General features: G+C 44.7%; 2 protein-coding genes across 5 annotated transcripts; one reads left to right on the forward strand and one right to left on the reverse strand.

The window, feature by feature from the left end:
* Window positions 1–3,658: 3,658 nt before the first annotated feature.
* Window positions 3,659–8,416, reverse strand: LOC136486037 (phosphoinositide phospholipase C 2-like). Of its 4 annotated transcripts, none has more exons than XM_066482808.1 (10): window positions 8,167–8,416; window positions 7,665–8,088; window positions 6,599–6,795; window positions 6,047–6,182; window positions 5,665–5,970; window positions 5,364–5,587; window positions 4,821–4,938; window positions 4,535–4,687; window positions 4,345–4,431; window positions 3,659–4,244 (listed from the first exon to the last, which is right to left on the reverse strand). In XM_066482808.1, the coding sequence occupies exons 2-10, from the start codon at window positions 7,980–7,982 to the stop codon at window positions 3,822–3,824; spliced, it is 1,962 nt and encodes a 653-aa protein (XP_066338905.1). In that variant the 5' UTR covers window positions 7,983–8,088; window positions 8,167–8,416; the 3' UTR covers window positions 3,659–3,821. The 4 variants fall into 4 exon arrangements, with proteins under 4 accessions (XP_066338905.1, XP_066338903.1, XP_066338904.1 ...); XM_066482806.1 differs by having other exon boundaries at window positions 7,665–8,092; XM_066482807.1 differs by having other exon boundaries at window positions 7,665–8,110.
* Window positions 8,417–20,188: 11,772 nt separating this feature from the next.
* Window positions 20,189–25,316, forward strand: LOC136487318 (uncharacterized). The gene is made up of 3 exons (XM_066484473.1): window positions 20,189–20,750; window positions 24,627–24,655; window positions 25,077–25,316. Exons 1-3 carry the CDS (start codon window positions 20,189–20,191, stop codon window positions 25,314–25,316), a joined length of 831 nt encoding a protein of 276 aa, XP_066340570.1.
* Window positions 25,317–26,630: the final 1,314 nt, after the last annotated feature.

The following is a 26,630-nucleotide window of genomic DNA, read 5'->3' on the forward strand; positions in this document are numbered from 1 at the left end:
TTTATTCGAATATGTCTCGGTCTCTCAGAATAGTATGATTTCAAGTTGAGTTGAAATTTATTTGTCTGTTGATTTTTACCCACTATTTTTTTGCGTCGAAAATTTAAAGACTCCCGAAGCAACGCACGGGCAGTTGCTAGTAGAGTAAAATATCGAAAGGCAAAAGGTCTATTTGTGCAATGCTACAAAACCTCAGTAAGAATAGCCATGATTATTGCTCAGAAAGTTAATGATCAAACAATATGTCAATACTCTAGAAAGAAAAATGATAATTGTCATGTGCAAGGAATTGTGTTTCAACATATTGCTCGTACAACGATAAGTGTATTGAAACGAAACAGGGTAAGGTCAACCAATATAGTCATACCATGGTTTCATACATAGTTTTACAGGAAAAATAAAGACATGTTAGTGTTAGTCTGATCACATACATAAGAAAATAGCTAGTACTTGAAACAATAATTGACATTTTACCACTTCCTGCTGAGCAAATTATTACCGGCCTTAAAACCAGTTAAGCTGCTATATCTAGCGTGCACAAATGCCTTAAAACCCCATGTGCGCGCCTTTCTCTCAACCCCCTCTATTAAATTGAAAGGCAAACATTTCAGAGACTTTTTATCTGATATGCTTGCTTTAGATTTTGGTAGAACTATGTTGATCTAACTTAATTCTTCTGCGGTTCGTAGACCACCCACAACTATGAGCACCCACATTTTTTTTACTGAAGCTGCCCAAATGTTTTTACTGAAAGGCAGTCACAACTATGACCACCGACATGTTTTTTTGTTCCCATAATACACTACGAATTTGGACAAACGTCTAAGAACCGAAACCAGCATGATGTCTTTTGCTCACACATTCCATCAAACGCCTCAAGGGCAAACAAGAAAAAGGGAAAAGCACACTGCACCAGGAACAATGGACCTCGACGAGCTTACCAGCCTGCCAAGTGGAGGCCAGTGGCGGAACCAGGGGGCACGCCCCCCTACAAATACTAGGATTTACAGTACAGCAAAGTACTATATATATATATATATATATATATATATATATATAGAACTACTATCATGTAGCTGGCTACAGAATAACTTATTCTGTAGTCACTTTGAGTTATGATAATTACTATGTTAATTTATGAGATTATAGTAACTCCTTACTAAGTGGTTTAATATAACGTTATGGTAAATATTCCTATGTGTTATAGTAACCCAACTATCGTAAATATGTATTGATATTATGGTAAATTAGTATATAAAATTATAGTAAATGGAGGTGGCTACAGAATAACTTATTTTGTAGCCGGCTACTGAATAGCCTCTCCCTATATATATATATATATATATATATATATATATATATATATATATATATATATATATATATATATATATATATATATATATATATATATATATATATATATATATATTATCACACTTAAAGATGTCATCGTATTTTTGTCCGACCCCTCTTAATCAAAAGTGTTGGTTCCGCCACTGGTGGAGATGGCGGAGAGGTCCCGAGGAGGCGAGGACGGTTCAGAGCTTCCGCGCCGAGTTGAGAGAGACGAGGGAGATGGTGGAGAGGAGTGCGTCGGGACTGGGGGAGGAGGGCGGCGAGGTCGCAGCTGATCGGGAGGTATCGGAGAGGCAGCGGAGTCGATAATCTTTTAGGGGTAGAAAAGAGAAGTAGAGATAGAGAAAGAGAGCAGAGAAAAGAGAGCACCGACTAGGAGTGGAGGCTACTATGATGGGCGACGGCAGTGGAGAAAACTGGAAGAATGAATGTGATATACTAGATGAGAAAGAAAGCAGAGAGGAACATAGAAGACGTGAAGCTCTGCGTCTGCGTTGGGGAATTTTATTTACTTTTTGACAAAGCAGGCAGGGTGTCAAGTCAGCTCAGCTGGAGTCTGGAGGAGGGAATTCAAAGAACCATGCACACACACCATGACCATAAGTATGCATCATCTATTTACTTACAGAAAATAAGTAGGTCTTGTGAATTACTACCTCTATCTCCAAAAGGATGTAACTATGGTATGCGTGTCAGTTTAAGCGCTTCACGATTGATCAAGTTTCTAGTAAATAGTATTCATATTTATAACACCAAATCAATTTATTATGAAAATACATTTTGTAACTAATCTAATGATATTTATTTGATATTATAAATCTTTATATTTTTTTATCTATAATTAGTCAAACTTAATATACTAAGATATAACACTATTTCAGAATTACATTCTTTTAGTGACGGAGGCAGTATTTTACTAGTACAGTAACGATAGAAAAGAGGGATGTATCCACTTTGGTTGGCTGGGACAAGACGACACATGGTCTCTCGAATTTCCCGTTAACTAAGCTCGCTCGCTCAGATTAGTACAATGTGACACTTTGATTGATGCGGCTGGCACGGGTGGGAATCGATGTAGACGTACTTACTCCCTCCGTCCAGAAAAGAATGTAACTATAGGATTTGTGCTGATCAAATTAGCTCAACTTTGACCAAGTTTATAACAAATAGTAGTAGTATGTGTCTCTAAATAGATTTATTATAAAAATATATTCTATAACTAATCTAATGGTACTTATTTTGTATCAAGAATGTTAGTATTTATTTATATAATTTTAGTCAAAGTTTAACCTTTTTGACTTCTCGAAAAACGAGAATTGCATTCTTTTGTGGACGGAGGGAGTACATCTTTGGCGAGGCTGATGAGGCAGATAGATATTTGGCGGATGGCAGTGGCGGTGGCGGTGCCGGTGCCGGGACATGTCAGACACACAGATGGCTGGCGGCGCGGAAGAGTCAAGAGATGCTGCTGCTTGTATGCCGTCGCCGCAGGCCCTGGCTGGGGCCGAGATGAGATGAGGGGAATCTCTCTGTCTACCTGCCGCCCTCCCAGGTGCGGAACCAGAACTTTTGATAGGGGGGTCGGACAATATGATGACACATTCTAAATATGATAAATCTATACAACTTAGTGTATATCTTAATAGCTTTTCAATGTTTTTACATATATATTTAGTACTCACAAGAAAAAAAAACACAATATTATCATAAAAAGAGTGAAATAATAATTTTTTGCTATGTAATTGATTTTTTTATAGGTATTAAAAAATTCAGTGTGGTTTGTATTTGCATCAGACTTGATTCATGCTACAACACTAGGTAGTAAACACGCGCACATGATTTGGATCATCTCAACCAGTAATTTTTGCTAACATTAATCGTAGTAGTAATAATAATTTAAATTTTACATTTAAAATACTACTACTACTACCAGTTATTAAGTTAAGTGGGCCTGAAAGAAAAGAAAAGAATGGAGCCCCATCAACGATATGGATAATTCAAGCATGGTGATAACACACGCATGTTTCGTGTCCTCCAGAGTTCTTCTATCTAAAGGAAAATTAAAGAATTTGAGTATCAACTCTGAACCCATCCCAAGCTTTATTCAGATTCATTCCTGCGGAATAAGCTACAAGCAGTAGCAAAATCATCTCCAGAATTCCATAAGTAACAAACAGTCCATTGCCCTGTTCGTTTCACTGAAATTTGACTTATGCTGATTTATTGTGAGAGGAAAACACTGTTCGTTCGCTGAAAAGTATTTCACAGTTTCAGAGGACTTGCTCAGTCGATCTGCTCCTTCTTTCCATACAGCTTTTTATTCAGACAAGACAAAATCAGTACATACATACACATTGATTGATGTACGCAAGAACTGAAGATGGGCGTAAGGCAGGAATATAATGGGTGCACTCTAGTGATCTAGTCTACCATACATACACACACACTATTGCTAACTCATACTACATAGTGCTAGCTTGATTTCCCTGTAATAAACACACACACAAGTAGATGTAGAAGAAGAAGAAGAACACTGTGCCTGACTGTCTGAATCTGAATGTTTTTTGTGCAGGCAGGCCGCTAGCTAGACAAAATCGAAGCGCATGAGGAGCCTGACAGACTTGTACCTGTTGCCCTTGCGGTCGTGCAGGGGCACAGCACGGATGCCCTGCTTCAGCTCCCAAACCGGCAGGCACGTCTGCCCCCCAAAGTCGTGCTTCTCCGACATGTCGTACTCCTGCACCTCTATCCTCAGGAGGGCCAGCTCCGGCACCCTCAGAGGGAATGTGAACTCCTCGTCCCACACTGGCACCCACTGGTCTTCGATCACCCTTGTCTTCTTCATCACAGTGTCCACGTTCACTCCAGCGATCCCTACCTGTACGCTTAGAGCATGTCGATTGAGAACCACTAGTCACAACTTCATCCCAGCATGCCATTTTCATGTCACTACTATTAACCCAAATGAACATCTTCGTGCCTTACCCTGGTATAGAAATCTGGAGGTGAAAAGGCATCGAAATGAGTCTTGCTGAAATCCATGCGCCATCCATCTCCCATATATACCTTTACCTGCTTGGACAACACAATAGATTTAGGTATATGCTGGACTAGCCCGATTGGAACATTTTTTTTAGCAAACTCAGTTGTCAAAGTTTGGGAAACATACACCTACCTTGAGAGTTTTCTTCACTGGCAAACTATCTTTGGGGTCGAATACTTCCCCATTTGGACCTGTCCTTAGCAAGAAGTCAGGTTTTTTAACATACCCACAGCCCCCATTGGCTCTGAAAAATCCTTGCATCAACCGGAGTGCTTTATCATACCCCTGAAAAATGAAAGCCCAACGTATTATGCTTTAATGCTCTAGGCAGTCACACATATTAATACTATGCGAGTATAAAAGCACGAAGAAAGTGGAAATTAGTGGCTCACAGGGCAGTTAAGAACTGAAACCTCACCTGCATGTTGAATGCAACCATCTGAGCACCATGAGTCCAGGCATTCATTGGATCATAGTTTGAAGAATTAACTCTCATGCCCTTTGGATACACACGGAGTATATTATTCTGGGTGAACCTGAACAGAATTCAAATTTTCCTCAGCAAGTGTATGACTATGGTAACTACCTTAAAGAGATGCAATCTTATGACTGGTTAATGTTGATAATTTCAGGAATAAATAATTTTATATTTTAAACTAACAGATAGCATGTGTTGCCTATCTTTTGTACGGAGCTATGGAATTCAGCCTTTTATTGAATTATCATGTGTGTCCTGTAACGTTGGCAACACTGGCAGTTCCTTTTTTTCCCCATTTTTTCACATTACATAATGTAAGACTACAATATAAACCTGCTGAACCCCTATGGACTAAAAGAGAGGAATAGATTCAATGGCATAAGCAACACATTGAGATTATAAAACCCACAACAGCGATCTTATAACAACTCAATACCAAATCTTCTAGTATTCTTGTGCACTGAAATGAATCACATAAATTACCTTATGACTTCAGCCCCATGAGAAGTTGTTGCTTTAGCTAACTGTGTCTCACTCAAAGAAAGCCGCCTGACTTTTTCTGGATCCACCTTTAGCGCATCCCGCAAATGGCCTTTTGGTTTGCCAGCTTGGATGGTGATCAGTTTCCTATACTCACAGGCAGTGTCCTGCTGAAATTTGGGATCATCCTCGTCGGAATCTTCCTCATCTTGCTCATCCAGTTCATCCTGTTTATGGAAATAAGTTTATCTCATTTGTGTTAAATCATGGGTGCGTGTCTAGACAAGACAGTGATATTGCAGACCTTTCCATCAGATTCATCGGCATTTGAAACTATTCTTCTTAGGCTTCCTGTGTCTACAGCTAGATTTCCACTGCCATTTTGGTTATCAGCATTTGAATCTATTCTTCTTAGGCTTCCTGTGTCTGGCAAATCAGCTATGTTTCCACTGCCATTTTGGTTATCCTTAACTTTGAGGAACTCCTTGTACTCTTGTGGGGGTTTAGTCGAGATGATTATTCTCCTCATCAGAGCTGCTGGAGAGGGGAACTCTTTCATTGGGTCTGAACTAGGTATGAAAAGTAGATCTCCGAATGTTTCAGTGAGCATCTATGATAACTTAAAGTCAGAATTGAGGTTTTAAACAGGACAAGTGCAAGGAGTTGATATACTAAGCAAACTTTACCTTAGCTACTTTGGCTTGGAGATCTGGTGTAAGGTGATCCTCAAGAGTGATAACAAGCGGATATGTTGATGCACAAAAGGCATATTCTTTAATGGACTTCAAGCACCTGATCATTTCTACCGGCGCAGTCAATGTCCTTTAAAATGCCAAGAAAAAAGAAGAGTGGGGGGGTTAATTTTTGCAAAGCCAGAGAGAACAAAAAGGATGGTTGCAAATTCAAGCAGCATGGATTACTTATAACAAACTGGCTTATATAAATATAGAACTACGGTGCTGGTTCAGAGGAAATTATACTTCTTGCTACACTGTAATGTGTAGGGAAAAAGAACTAAATTTATCCTTTGGCTTGAAGAAATGGTGATATTTGTTATGCCATGGATGTGATTTCTTTTCAAGTGTCCCGTAATGCCATCTAGTGTGGGGGTTTTGAGAACTGTGAACATTGCAGCCATAATGCCATACTCACACGTATGCAGTTGTTTTTATACGCAGATGTTGCAGTAAATCCATGGGAATAAAATAGTGAATGTGTTTTGAAAACAGAATGCATACCCGCCATGAAGAATATCGACATTTGTCTTTGAAGAATTTGGCCACATATCAAGTTCAATGACTCTAACACCTCTCTGCAATGCTTTTATAATTGGGATGTCGCTGGAGTCACTATTGAGCTGGTTCCCAGTTAGGTAGGAATTATGTCCGGTGAATACGAAATAATGAGAGAATGGGGCAGACATGTCCTGGTGAACCTGAACAAAGAATTTAGGTAATGGTGAGACAAGAGGCAAAAAACAATTTATTTATTGGTATTGATGAACAATATTTTGCATTTCTTTTGTACAAGAGGCTAAAGCACACCACATTCACAAACAGTGCAAAGAGTTATGGTTTAGGAGCTTTGAAATGAATTTAATAATTGATAGTAGTAGTAAGTAATCCAAAGGCGCATCTTTTGTACCATTTCGAGAAGAAGACTGTTGGTATTCTACTCGGCTATCTATTACTAGTATTTGGTGGCTGCAATGTGAAGGCAGAGTACAACAAATAGTAGGAAATGCAGCAGTAGCGTCCAAAATTGAATTGGATAGCAGCACCCCTACAGAGAGAGGAGGAGAGTGACAGGCAATGACCGGTGTTGGAGAAAAAGACAGGCAATGACTGAATGAAGCATTGAAGCATGTTCGGGGAACTGAATGAAGCTCCCATGTCCTCCGACAATTCCATGGATTGAAAGACAGAGACAGGAAAAATTGGATTTTTTTTTCTCCTCTATTAAAATATTTGCCTGGCAGAAGTTCTGCCGGCAATCTTCGAAAAAAATTGGAATCTTTTTGAGGTGGGTGGGAGGGGGGAGTTGACAGTTGACCTCGGGACAGGGTACTGCAATTGCAGTCAACCATTAGTGTTGTAAGACTGTTAATCGTAGCTTAACACCAGACAGAAATGGAATCATGAGCATGGAGGTAGCTAATAAATCATGTAGCAGGCAATCAATCAGCATCGATGATGATTGATAAAAATGGAGGTACAGTATTAAGTAAGCAGTGATTAGTCGTGGGATTTGGTAGAGAGGAGGGAGAGGCAGGAGCCAGCAGGCGCCAGGCAAGAGGCAACCAACCTGGTGAGCCATGGGCGGGTTGAGTTCCGGCGAGAAGAGGAAGGCGAAGAAGTCGTCGAGCGTGGGCATCGCCGGCGCCGGCGACCTGGTGACGAGGCGGGCGATGCCATGTCCCCCCGAGGCGGCGGTGAGCAGGGCGTGGATGCGGTCGACGTCGGCGGGGTGCTCGGCCTGCGCCTGGGAGAGGAAGCGGCGGAGGGCGTGGAAGTCGGAGTTGAAGGAGAGGTAGGCGGCGCGGACGTCGGGCGGCGGCTGGGCGTCGGGGGATCGGAACTTGCGCGTGAAGCACATGCAGTACTTGTACTTGTAGCTGCCCATGGGTGATGGGTGGTGGAGGACGGATCCTCTGTTCCTTGCTCCTCTGCTGGTAGTAGTAGTAGTACGGTGGTGATTGTTGAGCGAGCTGGGTTGCTCCGAATCTGATCTGCCTGACGACGAGTGAAAAGCTTTATTAGGCGGCGCTGGGCATTTCTCTTCGCGTGGAGGCCGCGTTGGGCGTTACCTTGACTTGACGAAGAGATTCGGGGGAAGTAATGGTGGAATAGAATCACAATTCACAGCTGGGAGGAAGGAAGGAACGAAGAGGAAGGGAATGGGGATGGAGGCGAGGAGACAGACACACACAGACACTTAAGGACTCCACTTCCTGACCTCTTCTTGTCCCTTAATTATGTAAATATAATAATTGATAGCAATTACCCTGCTCCTGTGCTATGCTAATTGCTTACTCAAGCAAAGCAAACCACATGGAAAATGAGAGAAAATGAACGAAGACGAAGAAGCAGCAGTGCAGAGGCACCATTTGAAAAGGCGGGGACCGGGGAGGTTCTTTTCCATAAAACTCCTAGTTACTATCAAAAATGAACTATTCCTATCCCTATCTACGAGTAGGGCGCGCACAGCACAATTTTTTTTTTGTTCCCATCAAACTACTACTTTGCCTGTTGAATGGTTAATTGTTGGTCCTTGTACTTATCATCAACATGATTCTTTACTCAATTTATCTATATATACTCCATACGGAATTTTTTTTTTATCTTCCCTCTACTCTACCGACGAGTTAGAGCAACTCTAGCAGAGGCCCCTAAATCAGGGCTCCTACTTTTGATTTGGGTGACCCCCCTATTTTTGTTGGCCTAGATTTTTACTTTCACTCCAACACCAGCCCCCAAATTTAGGCCCCAAATCCATTCAGATAGACAATGACAAAAGAGGCCCACTCATCATTCTCTGTCCTCTCAGCTATACGATTGGGGAAGAGAGAAAGAGGGGAAGCAGCGCTGGAGCTCGTCGCGCGGCGTCGGGAAAGCGGACCCGCTCCTCCTCCAAAGGCGTCGGGTCCTCGTGGGGAAGGTTGCACGGCGGCCTATGGGTGCGGCTTCCTCGTTCGTCGCGATGCCTCGGGGAAGAGGCACCACGGTCGGTGGACGCGGTTTCCTCATTCGCCGCGACGCCTCGGGGAAGGGGCGCGGCAGCCGGTGCCGGCGCTGGCGTCGGTGTCCGCATCGGAGTCGAGTCTCGGCGGCGGTGGCTGTTGCGGGCCGCGCTCGCCGAGCCGTTGGAGCCGTTGGGAAGTCGCGCCGTTTGACTCACCGCTGGGATGTCGCGCGCGGGGAGAAGGTGCATCGCGCTGGGGGTGGAGGTGCGACACCGGCGTGGGTTCCATAAGAGCGCGGGTCAAAAAGACCGCAACAGCCGGATGGGGGCTGGGGGATGAGCCCCCAGGAATTGGGTCCCTGGCGAGGATTTGGGTGTCCACCCCAAATATGAGGCTCTAGTAGGAGCCCTGCTGGAGCTATGTTTTTTGTTTGGATATCTATATTTAGCTATAGGGGTTTAAATAGGGCTGGAGTTGGTCTTATAGAAGAAGAAACAACCGTGTACGTAGTCATAGCATACGATGGATGTATGTTCCTTCCCTTGAAAAGTTTTCTACAATGTTCCATCCCTATGACGACTGTTCGGTTCATTCAGCCTGTTCGTTTCGGCTTATTCGCTCGTATCTGGCTTATAATCCACGGCTTGAACAGTATTTTTCTCTTACACCAAACCAGCCAGCAGTGCTTTCAGCCATGGCTTATAAGCCAATTCAGCTGAAACGAACAGGCTGATTATCCTCCTATTGCATTGGACGCCAAAATCAAGGGTAATAATTGGAAATCGAGTCCTTGACACACAGGACATATATGAAATTAAGTCATGAAACCCAAGACAATCCACGTATAATTACTAATATCTATTCATTCATGGCACTTTATTAGTTGTTTTAAGTAAAGAAATGCAATAACTAGACTCATTAAGTATGTGCATATACGCTAGTAATATAATAATTTTTTACAATTGAAAGCTTGGTTGAGTTAAGAACATAGAGGGGTTGAGCGGCTCCACGCCTCCACCTGGGTGATTTTCCATTCACTCATGGCACTTTACTCGTAGTGTTAGTTAAAGTAATGCTCCAACCAAAAGTAAGGCTAATATAATAGATTAATAGTCATATTATGCTGTCAGTGGCCATAAGTAGACATACCCAAATTTTGACTTTCGGGCGTAGCATTTTCTCGGAACCACGACAACGCACTAACCATATTCGTTTATGCATCTAATTTTGTAAATGTAATAAAAGTTTAAACTCCAAATATCTATTCATTTTCGGTTCTGAGATATTCTATACCAGAATCTCTCTACTCCACCCACACCCATAAAAATATAGCTACGACCTCTATAAAAGATAGAAATTTAACTGAAACCAGTCCATTTCCACAAGAAAGATGCAAGATAAATTCCCGCGTACCAAAAAAGAGTCATAGCTATAGTATGTGTTTATACACTAATATTTCACGTGATAAATGACCTGTGTTGTATATGTGTTTGTTGTCTCACAAAAACAAGGATTAAGTTAACTCGCCCACAAAAAAGAAAAGATTGACAACAAACGACATTAGGTGGTTGTACCGTGTTCACAAAAAAAAAATCAGTACCGTATATATCAATACACCACAAGTGAGGGGTTCATGTGCAAAGGGGATGGTAAGTTAAGCCTTTTCAACATACATACAAATACAGCGCAGGTGAGCTAGACATATGGGGAAAAGCTTATTTTTACACGTCAAGGTCTTGGGAATGAAAACAAAATTAACAAATACGTACGTACTGCTCCCTCCGCTTTAAATTATAAGTCGCTATGACTTTTTTTTTGATACATCTATTTTGTTATGCACCTAGATATAATATGATGTCTAGATACATGACAAAATGAATAAATAAAAAAGTCAAAGCAGCTTATATGGAACAGATGGAGTACGATGCAACAACTTGTGCTAGGAATGAAAACAAAATTAACACAAGACGTGGACGAGGCGGATAACACCAACGCAGATGGCGTCAGCTTATACTACATCATATGAGAATTTATTTTATTTTATTGTATTTTACTTTATTTTATTTTATTTTACTTTATTTTATGACTCCACCGAGGTACTACAACATAGGCCCTGTTCGGCTTACCCCATATTCTGTTTGTTCGGCTTGTTTTTTCAGCCAGAACAGTATTTTTCTCTCACAAGAATTCAGCCAGAACAGTGTTTTTCAGCCAGTTTCAGCCAAGTTTCAGACCAGCGAACGGGACCGTAATTAATACAATGTGAACAAACTTGACCTGACCTGACCTCGGATGCACAGCCAAGTCAACCATCACCATCAGAGCAGAGCGGGGCGTTGGGCTGTTCTTGTTCACCTAGTACATTTGACTTTTACTGTGTCCCTTGAATATTGGTCCACAGTGGTAGTACTGTACTCAATGTCTAAAGTTGCGCATTTTCAGTGTTTAAAGGTTTCACCCCATCAAACTGTTAAATGGTTGCTAATGAGCTCGTTCGCTACAGCTTATGCCGCAATTTGTGAACTAAAAACACTATAGATGACAACTGACGCAAGCTGCAGGTCTGCAGCAACAGATCTATACTCCTTGCGTCCGATAAAAAAAAATGTTATTATCACTTTTCGAGAAGTCAATATTTTTAACTTTAATGAAATATACACAAAAGATATTAATATTGATGGTGCATAATAAATATTATTAGATTAATAGTTGAATATATACAAATATTGATGATATATTTTTAACAAATCTAGTTAAACTAAAGAAAATTTGATCTACACTAAACCCTATGCGACATTCTTTTCGATACAGGGAGTACTCTCTCCTTTTGTTTTACATGCCATATTAGGTTTGTCCTAAGTCAAACATTTCTAATTTTAACTATCAATTTAAAAAAAATAATTTAGTTTCATAACATGTGAACTATATATTATAAAACTATTTTTCATAGTGAATCTAAAGCATAAATCTTATGTTATTAACCTATATAATTTTCAAAAATTAGTAGTTAAAGTTAAAAATATTTGATTTAGCATAAGCCTAATACGGCATGTAAAAACAAACGAAAGGAATACTTATCAACATGTGGCAATCGCAAAGCTAGATGCAAATGGTCCGAGAAAAATAAAGTTCCAATGATGTTGCACTTCCATTAGAGTGAGGGACTGATTTGCAAAGATACTACTAATCCTTAACAAATGATGAAGGTCAACTAGATCAACCGAAACAATATTGCATTGCAGTTGGAAATGAACACAAAATACAAATATCATGACTCGAGATGACCGACCGATCGAGTCCCCTAAAATTATACGCTATTAATAGGACCCAGGTGTCCATTCGGACGCCGTGCACCCATTCCGCCTCGTTGCTGCCGCGCGCCCTATCCCACACCTCTCGCCCCCGCCTGTCGCGCATGCCGTTTGCTTCCTCCCGTCGCTGGCGCTGGTGCTGGTGGTGCTCACTCCGCCCGTCGCGTGCGTAGCCCGCCAGACCAAGCCAAGCTTGGTGCTGGTGGCGACGGCGGCGGTGGTGCTCTGAAAGGTCCTAATATGGCTAGAGGGGGGTGAATAGCCTATTTAAAAATCTACAAACCAACTAGAGCAATTTGATTAGTATGACAAATAGCAAAAAAACAAACTTGCTCTAGCTCTACAAGGGTTGCAAGCCACCTATCCAATAATTCTAGTTACTATGATCACTAGACACACAATTCACTAAGTCACTACTCACTAAGAGCTCTCACACTTGCTACACTAAAGCGCTCCACTAGATGAACTTAAGCTACAAAGTAAGCTCTCAATTCTAGGCACACTAAAGAGCTTGCTATAGCTAGTTTGCGGGAATGTAAATGAGTAAGTGAGGTGATTATACCGCCGCGTAGAGGAGTGAATCAATCACAAGATGAATATTTAATCAATCACCAGGAAAATACCAAAGGACAAGAGACAACCAATTTTCTCTCGAGGTTCACGTGCTTGCCAACACGATATGTCTCCGTTGTGTCGACCAACACTTGGTGGTTCGGTGGCTAAGAGGTGTTGCACGAACCTCGTCCACACAATTGAACACCGCAAGAACCTATCCACAAGTGAGGTAACTCAATGACACGAGCAATCCACTAGGGTTACCTTTCGGTGCTCTGTCGGGGAAGGTACAAGTCCCCTCACAATTACCAAAGATGGCCACGAACAATCACCAACTCGTGCCAAATCCTCCTCCGCTGCTCCAAACCGTCTAGGTGGTGGCAACCACCAAGAGCAACAAGTGAATCCCGCAGCGAAACACTAACACCAAGTGCCTCTAGATGCAATCACTCAAGCAACGCAGTTGGATTCTCTCCCAATCTCACAAAGATGATGAATCAATGATGGAGATGAGTAGGAGGGCTTTACCTAAGCTCACAAGGTTGCTATGTCAATGCAAATAGCCAAGAGAGTGAGCTTGAGCCGGCCATGGGGCTTAAATAGAAGCCCTTATGAAATAGAGCCGTTGGCTCTTCAGTTCACTGAAAATTGGGGCGATCGGATGCGCCGGTCAGATCGACCGGACGCAGGACCCCAGCGTCCGGTCGTGCGATACACGCCACGTGTCCCCTGCTTCAAACACTGATCGCCCGATCTCAACAGTCATCAGTACATTTAAGTTGTGACCGGATGCGCTGCTTGAAAGTGATCGGACGCAGGACCCTAGCGTCCGGTCGTTTTCAGTAAGGTTCCACTCACGATCGGACACGTCCGGTCACCACCGACCGGACTCACCCAGCGTCCGGTCACTCACTGTCTCCTCTGTGCGCCGCCACATCAGCACGACCGGATGCTGAACAGTCTTCAGCCTGAGTTCGGTCGCCTACGTCCTGTCAAGAGACCGAGGGTGGCCTTCACTGCGCGCCACTGACCAGACGCAGACCCCAACGTTTGGTCACTGCGTGACCAGCATCCGGTGCACTCCGTCGGTGAAGTTTCGAACCCTTGATCCCAAGTGCTAAACCCGTATCACCTTTGTGCATGTGTGTTAGCATATTTTCACAAACATTTTTAAGGGTGTTAGCACTCCACTAGATCATAAATGCATATGCAATGAGTTAGAGCATCTAGTGGCACTTTGATAACCGTATTTTGATACGAGTTTCATCCCTCTTAATAGTACGGCTATCGATCCTAAATGTGATCACACTCTCTAAGTGTCTCGATCACTAAACTAAAAAGCTCCTATCAATTTCTCCTTTGCCTTGAGCCTTTTGTTTTTCTTTCTCCTTTTCTAAGTCCAAGCATTTTATCATCACCATGCCATCACCATCATCGTCATGTCATGATCTTCATTTGCTTCACCACTTGGAATGTGCCACCTATCTCATAACCACTTTGATAAACTAGGTTAGCACTTAGGGTTTCATCAATTTACCAAAACCAAACTAGAGCTTTCATGCTCGCACGCCGCCACTGGTGCTGGTGCTGGTGGTGCTCGTGCGCCGTCGCTCGCCGCCGGCTCCGACCTCAATGGCTGGAATCGGCCCGCCCCGGCTTCCCCCATATTTCAAAACGCATATTTTAAATGTTTCATAGATATGTTGCAAGTGTTTCATATGGATGTTGCAAAATTAGATCGGGATGTTGCAGATGCTGCAATGTTTGTACTCGTACGTTGCAAACTTCTATTTTCGATGTTTCATCTATTCTTTCATACGTATGTTGCAAATGTGTTTACCTAGATCTTGCATATGTTTCACACATATATTGCAAGTGTTTTATTTTGATGTTGCTATGTTTATAGTGGTTTCAAGTGTTTTCAGGTGTTTTGTAAATATTTCAGACGCATGTTCTAAATGTTTCATTTGTCCTCAGGCGTATGTTGGAAGTGTTGCATTTGGATGTTTTAAAAGTAGATCAGGTGTTACATATCACTCCTTGCCTTCTGCCGCCTCACCTCGGCGTCAGATGCAGGAAGCGAGTGCAAACGGAAGCGGTTCCCGCTGGGCGGGCGGTCCCCACGCGCATGCGCAGCAACAGGTGTGGCGCGCATCAGGCGGGCATGCGCAGCAGCAGGCAAGCACGCGTAGCAACAATAGGCGTGGGTGGGCAGGTGCAGCAGGTGAGGCAAGCGCAGCAGCACACACAGTAGGCGGGGCCGGCGCGGGTGTTCAGATGAGGGCTAGCATCCGGACGTCCGAGCACCGCTGCGCTAGCCACCCCAAAATTATACTCAGTTGGGTTTCATAATTCTTTTATTTTGGACAACTCGACATGGTCCCAAAGAAAGATTTGTTCATACATCTGTCATATAATATGCAAATCTCAAGACTATAATCAATACATGCAAATCTCAGTGTGGTCAAAATATTTATTTTTTGATTCACTGATAATTAAAATTTAAAATTTTTAACTAGAACCTTACCAAAATGACAAGAATTGTACGTCCGGAGGGAAAATCAACATTAACTAACTATAATATTATGACTCCGGTTGCCAGCCTATTACTTGCATTGAGTGCGGTGTACTAGTGGTAAACAGCAATATTGGATCTACTTAGTGGTCGTTCTACAAGACCTTTATTCATACAGCTTTTAGTTTGTTTAGTATTCGACCAGATCGTTTCTTTACCAACCAAGGATCTTCTTTATTGATTCGTTTTTCTATTTTGTTTCCAAGCGTTGGTAATGTGAACAGCCTTGACGTGACCAGTTAGCTGGGGACGGCACTGCAGCGATAAGATGGAACCCAATTCCAACCACCAAATTAAGAATCACCATGGACACAGGTTGCAAAAACGCACAGAGCGGTCTCTGCCTCTCTCTCACACATTTTTGTACTTTTGTAAAGATTCGCAAACTGAAGGTCGATCCGCTCCGTTCACTATTTAAATTCATATAGTAGTATATTACAGATCGACAAGAAATTAAATCACTTCAAGCTTTTTGTTCCCTAATTCCTTTCCCTTTTAGCTGTATAGTCGTTTAGTTGCTTTGTATTTCTTTTCAGAACTGCTTCTTTTTTTTAATAAAGCACTGTAGGGGTGCAAACCCCTCCAGTTTCCCTTAAAAAAAAAGCACTTCATATGTACTGTATATATACAATTTTTTTTCCACGGAGGTAAACCTGTATATACACACTATATATACACTTCTCAACCGACTAACGCTTTGACCATTACACGTATGCTTGGTCTCTCGAGGAAATAAAACGAAGTCTACGTGCGAGCACAACCGTAGACTACTCTAAAAGGTTTCGTTGCATATATGTTAATTTGTTTAGACACGAAACATTTAATTTGTTTGACTCTGACTGCATTGCAACAGACACAACGTTGACACTCCTCAACGCCGCGCCGCTAACCCATGGGCCTCCCCTGACGCCAGCACCGCCGACGTTGCAGGGCCTCTCCGGCACCCATGCTGCTGCCACATCGAGGTGCTCTCTCTCCCCAACCTCCCTCTCAGATCTGTTTCTATTTTCTTGTCTGCAGGGGATCTATGTTCACAGTCTCGTAAAACTGATGATGAGATGCAAGAACTAATAGGTCAGTTTGGTTTCCCTTAATTTTGCCTCTATACATTGTATAGAAATTCATCGTTCTCAATTGCAGCAGGCTTCAATATATAGCTTAAGTGGCACTATAACACATTCTTCAGTTTGACATGCTTCAATTTAGGATTACACCCACCGCCTTACATTCTAACTGCCAATATCCTGCATAGGCTTTCCTCATTTTATCACTAAAAAATTTCATTTTATTATTTCAGTGCACCAGTCAAATTATGATTGCCTCATCTTTGTGTTACAATCTTAACACTGAAACCTGACATTAGCTTCCTGTCATGGCTGTGAATAACCCTAACACTGAAACCTTGACCAGCAAATGGGTTACTTCTAAAATTAATCACTGGTTGAATGCAAATTCATGAAAATTGGTTCAATGCCGTATGATATTCTCACAGTATTAGAAGTTATTGTGAGCAAAAGGATGTCTGTATTTTCTGTTAGTTCAGTTGCCATATTCTTAGGTGATTTTATAGATTTATCATATTTAGTTGTTTTCTTGTAATGCTGGAGGCTGAGGCTTCTATTTGGTGGCTGGTTTTTACTTTGCAGATTGATACCTAGTATTTGGCGGTCACTTCAATTTCAATGTAAATTACCCTTAACTTCAACTCCTAGTATTTGGTTTCCATAAAGAAAGTAACCTTGGCTAGGACATGTTAGGAATTTTGCTTTGTATTTTTGCTTCTTGGGGTGTCAATTCTGTGCTCCGTCATTTTTGAAACAGTTTACTTTCTCAGCTTCTCAGCTTTTAGTGACCAAATTTTCTCATGATTACTTTTTTAGTAAAGAAAAAGAAACCTGGAAACTAATGATTGTTCTTTGCATTACCAAAACATGACATTATTTGTATACAGGATTACAGGTGTTTTTTGTTTGTTAATTCTGAATCATCTTTTCCTGTGTTATCTATATTTTGTTGATGCCAATTCTCTTTCCAGGGGCTACTAATAAACCTCACTCAAGAGTTGGGTGACGCTGTTCTTCGAAGACTGGTAAGATCTATTCTAACATATATGTGGTGTGGTACTGTTTTTGTTGGGTTCAGAGTGTGTTCTTCGAAGACTGGTAATCTAGTACACTGTTGGTTGAATATGTTGTGAAACAAAAAGCATCTGTCCAGTAGTATATGCAGTATACGTGATCTGTGACAGTTCCTTTCCAAACTCATATTTTTCTACCATTTTGCTATATACTAGTTTCAGGATTGCACACGCTGCTCCTTTCTACAATTTGCTTGCCTAACTAGTGATAGAATATGATGCAACGGTTAAATAAAGGGGTGCCCACCGCAGTACTACTTGCTTTGCTGCAGTCTGCAATTTGATCTGCTGTTTTTTTGAACGCAATTTTTGATCTGCTGCTTGCCTGCTGCTATATGGTTTGCTCATTCAGTCATTTGTTGTTGCAGGATAACACTGCATCACCACGGGGGAGTCATTTAATGGCCACGGTCACTGTATATGGATGGTTGCATAGATTTTCATGGTTCTATATAGGCCACCACAACTCTGTCCATGTATGCAGATTGTACACGTCAAAGGCATTTACCATGACTGAGATTCTAACTTAGGTAGAAATCCTCAGTACCAACACCTTCGTGAGACTGAAAGGCTAGCTCTAGGCCGTTGATAACAATGTGTATAGAATTTGACATTGGTCTTACCTTGTGGGACGGTTTGGACTTGTGGAATGAATTAGACTTGTGAATTATGTCTATTTAATGATGGATTGTATATATTCTTGTGAATTGGATTTGTAATGGTAGTTTATATAATGCTCTTGTGCTTATGGTCAGATTTGAATATATATATGTTCTGGTCGAATTTGAATTGTAAATTTAAATTTTTTTGATGGAAAATGTACTGGGGCGGCTGATACTACACTACATCCGTCCCTACAAATCGATTTTGTAGGGGCGGCTGGTGTGTTACCAGCCGCCCCTATAAATCGATTTGTATGGGCGGCTGATAACACCAGCCGTCTCTACAAATCGATTTGTAAAGGCGGTCTGTGAACCGCTCCTACAAATACATGATTTGTAGAGACGGTATGGTAGGGGCGGCTGGCCGAGCTACCTCTACAAAGCCTCACCAATCGCCCCTACTAATCGTGTCTGTGGTAGTGATTGTCTGAGTCACTTAGGGAAAGGACGTAGGAAACGGAGTCATGTACTACGTAGGGAACAGAGAGAAGAGTAACCGTCGTCCAGTTTTTCACGTAGGAGACCGAGTCACGTTTGTAGGGAACATAAGTCGAGCGGGGTGATTTTTTTGCAGCTGACGATACCCTTAGGTATTTTGGAAAACTAACTTATGAGTGTGCACTCGATGGAGCTCCAGCGCGCACACCCCTGTGGCCGTCCGATTAGTGCCTGCGTCTTCTTCCTCGCCGCGCCCGCTCCCGCACCGCCGCCCTTCTTCCCCACCTCCGGCGGCCGCGCCCCACTCTTCTTCCCCAACTCTGGCGGGTTATAGAAGGGCCGGCCGGGGGAGGTAGGTAGGCCAGGCGGTGGGGAAGGTCGACGGGCAGTTTAGGGGAGCTGGCGGCAGTCGTGGTGGCCAGGCCAGGTCAGGGCGGGGGCGGCATGGCCAGAGTTCGTCGGAGCTCGCCGGAGTTTGCCATGGCAGCATGTGGGAGGGGGTGAGAGGGAGGGGGGAGGGAAGGAGGAGGTCGCCGCCGGCGGTAGGGCGGTGGGGCGGCGGGAGGTGCTGGAGGCGGGGGCTTGCCGGATCTAGAGGCTGGGGCACTCGCGTGGCCGGGGGCGGTGGGGGAGGCAAGTCACTGGCGCGGGAGAAGAAGGCTGGAGCGGGGAAAGGAGAAGAAGAACATACGGGGGGCGAAGAAGAAGGTGTGCGAGAGAAGATAAGGATGTGGGTGTGGGTGGTGTGTGTGTGGGGTGGGGTGGGGGGGGGGGGGGGGGGGGGGGGGGGGGGGGGGAGAGGCAGGCGCGCAGGTGTTTTGTACTCGGCGTGCGCGTACGGGCTGTAGTGATGTCCTAGGTATTATTTATGTGTAGTAGAAGATCTTTTATTAGGAGCAATAGTTTATTGGAACTGTTGGTGCATATTATGTGCATATGCATGTCATCATTAGATATAGATGACGTAGGAGGCCAGGCCGGGCAAGTCGGGTCTGCATGCATGCAACAACCAGTACGTCCATCGGTTAGGCTAGGCGTCGTGAATCGTGATGGCTCCGACTCTGATCCATATCGGTACGTACGTTCTGATCCGACTCGAACAAGGCATATTATGCCATGCATGCAGCCATATATGAACTCGGATATGATTGATCCCTTCTTGTCTGATTCGTTGGTATCGGAATCGGAAGAGGCAGCCACCGCCTTCCCCTTCCAACAACCGGCCTTCTTGTGTTTCTATATTCCATTATATATATTGATCGAGCCATTAACAAAGGAATTAATTGTGAGCAGCCCCGGGCGGCCGGCCCTTTGCATTGCTGCTCGCTGTACGTGTTTGCCTAGCTTGCCAGCCCCGATCGATCGATCCACCACTGCGTGCTCAGCTCTTGTCGCGCCATGCACCGCCACCGCCACCGTGCTTACATACCGGCCGTCGGTGGATCGGATCCACTTGCATTGGGGAGAGATGAGCTATCAGCCTGGAGGATCGGCGGCATGGGGGCTTGAACATGACCTAGACAGCATTGATCCCGTGGACTTGGCCTTGGCCCCCTATCGTCCTGGTAGTACATATTACCATGAAGCATCTCGGCGTAGGAGGCAAATTTATCCTCTACTACTAGTCCGATCTCGACATCGATCTCCATCGCCACCCCCATCGTCCCTCCAAGCCGCTATCTCTGGTCCTGCTAGCCGGCGCCAGCGCAGTCCCATCAGTAAGCGTGCTTGCATCCCTGCCTCCAGCAAGGCCATCCGGGGACTCAAGGAGGTGGTGCTGCTCACCACCACCACGGACGACGACGACGACTGTGCCATCTGCCTTAAGCCTTTGGCTGATCCTGCAGATCAGGACAAGGAGGAGCCAACAGCAGCTGATGTAGGGAACATGACAAGGCTCCGCGCCATGCCCTGCTCCCACATCTTCCACCAGCACTGCATCTTCCAGTGGCTCCGCCGCAACGCCGCCTGCCCTCTCTGCCGCCACCGGCTGCCCACTACGGATGATGATGATGACGACGAGGAGGAGGATGACTAGGACTACCGGAGGAGGAACGGGAGCATGCAACAAGACGATGACAATGGCCAAACACTCACGGAGGCATCATATCCTTGCTAGGGTTCGACGACTATGAAAGATCCGATGATATTTTCACATCATCATATATCTAGTATAGATTATGAAACATATATGACGACCCAGCAGCATCTTGTTCTCTTGTACCTACCTAGCTACCTTAGGTCCAATGCAATGCAAGGTGTGATCTGTAACATACATATATACGTACGCATGTGGTACGGTGTCGTCGGTGTGATTCATTCAAGGATTATTATATGGACAAAAATAAATAAATATGGTTTGGCAATTACTGCTCCTCAACACATTGACATGCATATGGACTCATCGAATGATCTTACATATGCATGGTTTGGTTTGGTTTGGAAATGAGCAAATCCATCCCAGGTACAGGTAGGTACAAGATTAATTAGTTTCCCAGCTAGGTACAATATTAGTTTGGGACATGCCATACTCAGTTTAGTTTGGGGGGGCATGTGCTCCCGGCCCGTCGATGCCAGCGTATCCATTTACTCACACCAATAATGCATGTGGAGTTAGTTGCTGAAAGAAATTAGTTTGGGACCTCATGCACTTTTAACAATATATAAATGTATTAAAAAAATTGGACTAAAATAATAACAAATCCCAAACAAGTAGATAACTGCAGAATCCCCTAAAAGTGGACAACTACAGAATATGAAACACATCAGGATACTGGATATATACAAAATGCATGTATGTATAGCATCTAAATTCATGGCTTACAAATAAGATAATTATTAGTAGATTTACGGTTTGAGTATATATGCCTTTTCAGGTTTCAATCCTTTTAAAGATACTCTGGTATAGTAGCAATTGTATTATGTGGAGAGCACATGCACCTTCTGTTGACAAGCACGAGACTCGGTGGTGAGTGGTGACCTTGCAGCATAGTGGAGGTTGACTAGTTGTGGAACGAAGGAAAGACAACACCATGGGCGCGTAGATAGCGTGTTTGATCTTGTGGACAACACCATGGGCCAGGGCTCGCAAGGGCCTCGAAGCAAAGGATGGGCTGCATCCAAGAAACGAAACTCACCTTCGTTTCTTCCAGGCTCGATCGGGTTGCATACTGCAGCATCGGACTTCGTGAAAGGACAGCTGTGAGTGTAGAAAGGTAGGATCCATACCATGTACAAGCAAACAAACAAAGGGTGTGTTTGTCCAGGCTAGCTAGTTGATGCAAGTGGACCAAAGCACGGTTAGTCTCACCCATTCAACCTGCCACTCCACAGCCTGACGTCACTCCCACAGTACACGCCAGGGTTTTCAATTTTGGTATTGCAAAAATTTCGGCCACCACCGAAACTACCGAATTTCACGAAATTCGGCTGAAATTTTGGCGAAATTTTTTTAGAGACTAGCACATGAAGTATGCTTTTTCTAAAAAAACATTTAAATCTAAACAAATATTAGTATGATTTATGACTACACATCTCCATTGAATATAAAAATATGCAATATAAACAATAAAAAATTGAGTCTAAAGTTATATAACACATGTATTAGTGTACTATAAAATTTCGGATTTTTCTTTCGGTCACCACCGAAATTACCGAATTTCGCGAAATTTGGCTAATGTCTTCTCTTAACGGTTGTTAATTTACCTGGGTTGCTGAGGCCTTAATCCGTGAAGTCTACTCGCCGGAAAAGTCCGAGAGGTGTTTAAACGTAACAGGCTACCTACCTAGGGAAATTACATAGCATAGTAAGAGCAAGACGCGAAAAAATTTAATATGCATTTTATAATGTCTTCTCTTAACGGTTGTTAATTTACCTGGGTTGTTGAGGCCTTAATCCGTAAAGCCTACTCGCCGGAAAGGTGCGAGAGGTGTTTAAACGTAATAGGCTACCTATCTAGAAAAATTACATAGCCTAGTAAGAGCAAGACGCGAAAAAAATTTAATATGCATTTTATAATACTGGGACATACTTCCAACTTGATATCTTGTGTATCAATTATTACATACTTTCGTATGATTACTTTGCAGGGAACCATTTTCTGGACCACGTCATCAAATAAGGAGCTCGCCCACCGCTGGCTGCCTTACTTGGCCACTACTTCGTTGGGTGAGACACACGTCCCGTGCTGTCCTACTCGGTTGCTGCTCTACAAGTCGCCAGGACATCCGACTACTCGGCCGCGGTAATTGACTACTCGGTTGGGGTGATCAACTACTCGACAGCCTTGTTGTGGTGATTTGGAAATTCTAAGGTGGGGGTGATACGGGGTCTCCGATGAGGGGATTGCCCACCCGAAGCCTTTTGACGGATTATCTAGGTTGCCTTACTCGGATCGGATCATGGTCGAACGAGAAGATTTTGCATCAGCAAGATGAGCACGAATATGAGGATGCACGTGCATATTTATATGTACTTTCATTACTCAAGCGAAACAAAGAAAGAGGCATGACATACAGCAGCATGCAAGAAGACATCAAGCATGCAAGCTAATTATGGAAAGTACTCAGTAGCGCAACTGTGTTGACTTGCAATGGTATATGGATAGCCTACTGCAGTTCGTGGGTTACTTGGATACACCCTTGAGAATGTCTACAAGATCCTACATATCCTCAGAAGAGGTTTTCAGTTCTTTGAACAACTCAGATTCAAGACCTTCCAACTTTTTGTTCCAAATAGCAAGAGGCTCGGGGGCTACACTCAGTGAGTGCTCTTTTTCTTCCAAAAAACGCACATCACTCAGAAGACTTCTTCAAGATAGGAGTTTTCAAACAACATAAGATTCAAGACCCTCCAACTTTTTGTTCCAAATAGCAAGAGGCTCGGGGGCTACACTCATTGAGTGCACTTTTTTCTTCGAAAAAGCGCACGTCACCAAGAAGACTTCTTCAAGACAGACCACTTCAAGGCCTCACGACAAAAAGAACTCGGACCGAGCTATATCCGAGTTCTTTTTGATAAAGAACCCGGGTATATACTCGGGAGCCATTCGACGAAGAATAGAGCAATTTCAAGACAAGACCCTCCAGCTCCTTGTTCCAAATAGCAAGAGGCTCGGGGGCTACACCAATATGGGAGTACTTTTTCTTTAAAAAAGCACACACCACTCGAAGATCCCAAGAAGCGCTACATGGTTTCACTCAAGAAAGCACTCGGGCGACGCTTGTTCCTGCTCGGCAAGACCTGGAGGAACAAGACAAGGCTTCCGGAGTTCAACCATGAAGTGCTCGGGGGCTTGTCGATGCGGGACCCATGGGATACACCGCAAGAAAGAGAGGAGATCTAGTTTGATTAGGATTCCTCCCATGTAATCCTAGTAGTAATACTACCCTGTAATCCTACTAGGACTCTACATTGTAAACCTACTAGGACTCTGGCCTCCTGACTATATAAAGGAGGGCAGGGCTCCTTAGATGGGGAGGTCGGAGGGGGAGGTGAGAGAAGACTTTACAATCAATCCAACACAAAGGCTAACGCCGACTGGACGTAGGGCTATTACTCGATCACGATCAAGGCTCCGAACTAGGATAAATCGACTGTCTCTTATGTTTACCGTCGAGTTCTGCTTACGCCGAAGCCCGAACAAACTGCCCTGGGTACCCCCATGGTAGGCTATCGGTGGTGAAACATCGACAGTCGTGTGATCCAGTCGTGGATGTTGCGTGACTCCGTGGTCTGCCTGGCTCGCTCGTCCTGACGTCGCGTTGTGATCCACTCACGGCCAACGCGCGACTCCGCGGTCCGCCCGGCCCGCCCTATTGTTGACCACGTGCCGTCGGTCCTGTTCCCAATGGCGAACGACGATGATGCCACGGCCGCGGCTGCCGCCGCCAAGGCGGCCAAGGAAAAGGAGGACGCCGCCCACGCCGACGCAGAGCGCCGGGCCGAGGAAGCTCACCTCCGCGCCGCCGCCCTCGATGAGGATGAGAAGGCTCACAAAGCTCTCTGGGCACAAGCCATCGCCGGTGTCAACGTCAAGGCCCTCATCCCCATTGTCCTGGACAAGGCCACGGACACCTACACCAAGTGGCATGGCATCTTCCTCACTGTGCTTGGCAAATATGCCCTAGCACACCATGTCCTCGAGGACGAGGCTTTCCCCACGCGCTCGGCCTGGGTCCAGGCAGACTGCTGCGTCCTGACATGGATCTACGACACCATCTCCGGCGACTTGTAGCAGTCCTTGATGATGCGCCAAGGTCCAGCACGCAATGCATGGTGCTACCTCGAGGATGAATTCCTCGGCCAGAAGGAGTCCCATGCCCTTCTCGAGACGTAGTTCCGCAACTTTCGTCAGGAGTCCCTGAGCATCACCGACTACTGTCGTCGCCTCGAGTCCATGGCTACATCCCTCGCCGAGTTCGGCGACCCCATCGGCGATCGCCAGATGGTGCTCACGCTCCTCCGCGGCCTCAGCGGCAAGTTTCGCCACATGGTGTCCATCCTCAAGATGCACCAACCGTTCCCGACGTTCGCGGAGGCCCGGACACACCTCCTACTGGAGGAACTAGAGATCGACGCCCGCCCTTCGTCCTAGCCGGCCGCCGCCCTTGTCGCTGCGACGCCATGTCCAGCGGCACCCGGTGTACCTGCACCTCCATGTCTAGGAGCAGTCCCTCCTTCGCGCCCTAACGCGCCCACCGGCAGCCAACGCAACAGCCATTGTCGTGGACGTGGTGGACGCGCTGGCACCTCAACCACCACCAACGGCGCCCCCTCAACACCTCCCGCTGGTGCGCCCCACGGTGGACAGGGCAGCTCTTCACCAGGCATGCACCCGTCGTTCACCCATCCCTGGTCTGGCACCATGCTCATGTGGCCGTACAACCCGTTCGGGCGCCCGACACCGCCACCTGCGTTCCACGCAGTGCCGCACTACGGTGGCTTCGGCGGCCCTCCCAGCGTCTACAATGGTGCCTACAGTGTCCCACCCCCTCAGTACGGTGTGTACTACGGGGGAGCTGCACCACCAGTGTTCCAGGCGCCCGCGCCTGCGTACCAGGCGGCGCCCTAGAACCCCACTCACAGCGGGTCATGGAACTAGGACTCCTTGACGCACTCCTTCAACACCATGACATTGACCCCGCCGGCCTCGACCTCTGAGTGGTATGCCAATTCTGGTGCTGGCTCGCACATGACCTCGGATGCTGGTAAACTCTCCACCATTTCCCCACCCTTTTCATCTACTCCTTCATCTATCATCGTGGGAAATGGTGCTTTGCTTCCTGTCACTGCCACTGGATCACACACTTTTTCTTTACTACATCGTAATCTTGTTCTTAATCATGTTTTAGTGTCTCCCAACATCATTAAGAATTTGATTTCTATTCGTCGTTTTACCACCGACAATAACTGCTCCATCGAGTTTGATCCTTTTGGCCTTTCTGTGAAGGATTTGCAAACTAGGAACGTGATCGCCAGGTGCAATAGCTCCGGTGACCTCTACCTGTTCTATGCACCCTCCACCAGCACCTCCGCGTTCCTTGCCGCACCCACCTCCCTTTGGCATCACCGTCTCGGTCATCTTGGGCATGAAGCCTTGTCCAAACTTATTAGTTCCAGTGTCATTTCATGTAATAAAGATGATACTGATCACATCTGTCATGCATACCAACTTGGTCGCCATGCACGTTTGCCTTTCAGTCTATCTAGCTCTCAAGCCATTCATAATTTTGATTTAATACACTGTGATTTATGGACATCTCCAATTATTACTGTGTCGGGATACAAATATTATCTGGTCATTCTTGATGATTGTTCCCACTACATTTGGACTTTTCCGATCCGCTTCAAATCCGAGACATTTTCCACTCTTTCTAATTTTTTCGCTTATGTTCGCACGCAGTTTGGC

Source organism: Miscanthus floridulus, chromosome 10 (genome assembly GCF_019320115.1).
Source record: "Miscanthus floridulus cultivar M001 chromosome 10, ASM1932011v1, whole genome shotgun sequence".
NCBI lineage: Eukaryota > Viridiplantae > Streptophyta > Magnoliopsida > Poales > Poaceae > Miscanthus > Miscanthus floridulus.

Coding starts and splice junctions, on each gene's coding strand:
- LOC136486037 (XM_066482808.1), bottom strand. CDS start 7,982: ATGGGCAGCTACAAGTACAAGTACTGCATGTGCTTCACGCGCAAGTTC. Junction 5,588..5,664: donor CCGATGAATCTGATGGAAAG/GTCTGCAATATC, acceptor TTCCATAAACAG/GATGAACTGGATGAGCAAGA. Junction 4,432..4,534: donor CAGTGAAGAAAACTCTCAAG/GTAGGTGTATGT, acceptor TTGTCCAAGCAG/GTAAAGGTATATATGGGAGA.
- LOC136487318 (XM_066484473.1), top strand. CDS start 20,189: ATGAGCTATCAGCCTGGAGGATCGGCGGCATGGGGGCTTGAACATGAC. Junction 20,751..24,626: donor TGATGACGACGAGGAGGAGG/ATGACTAGGACT, acceptor GCGGCCAAGGAA/AAGGAGGACGCCGCCCACGC. Junction 24,656..25,076: donor GCCGCCCACGCCGACGCAGA/GCGCCGGGCCGA, acceptor AACTTTCGTCAG/GAGTCCCTGAGCATCACCGA.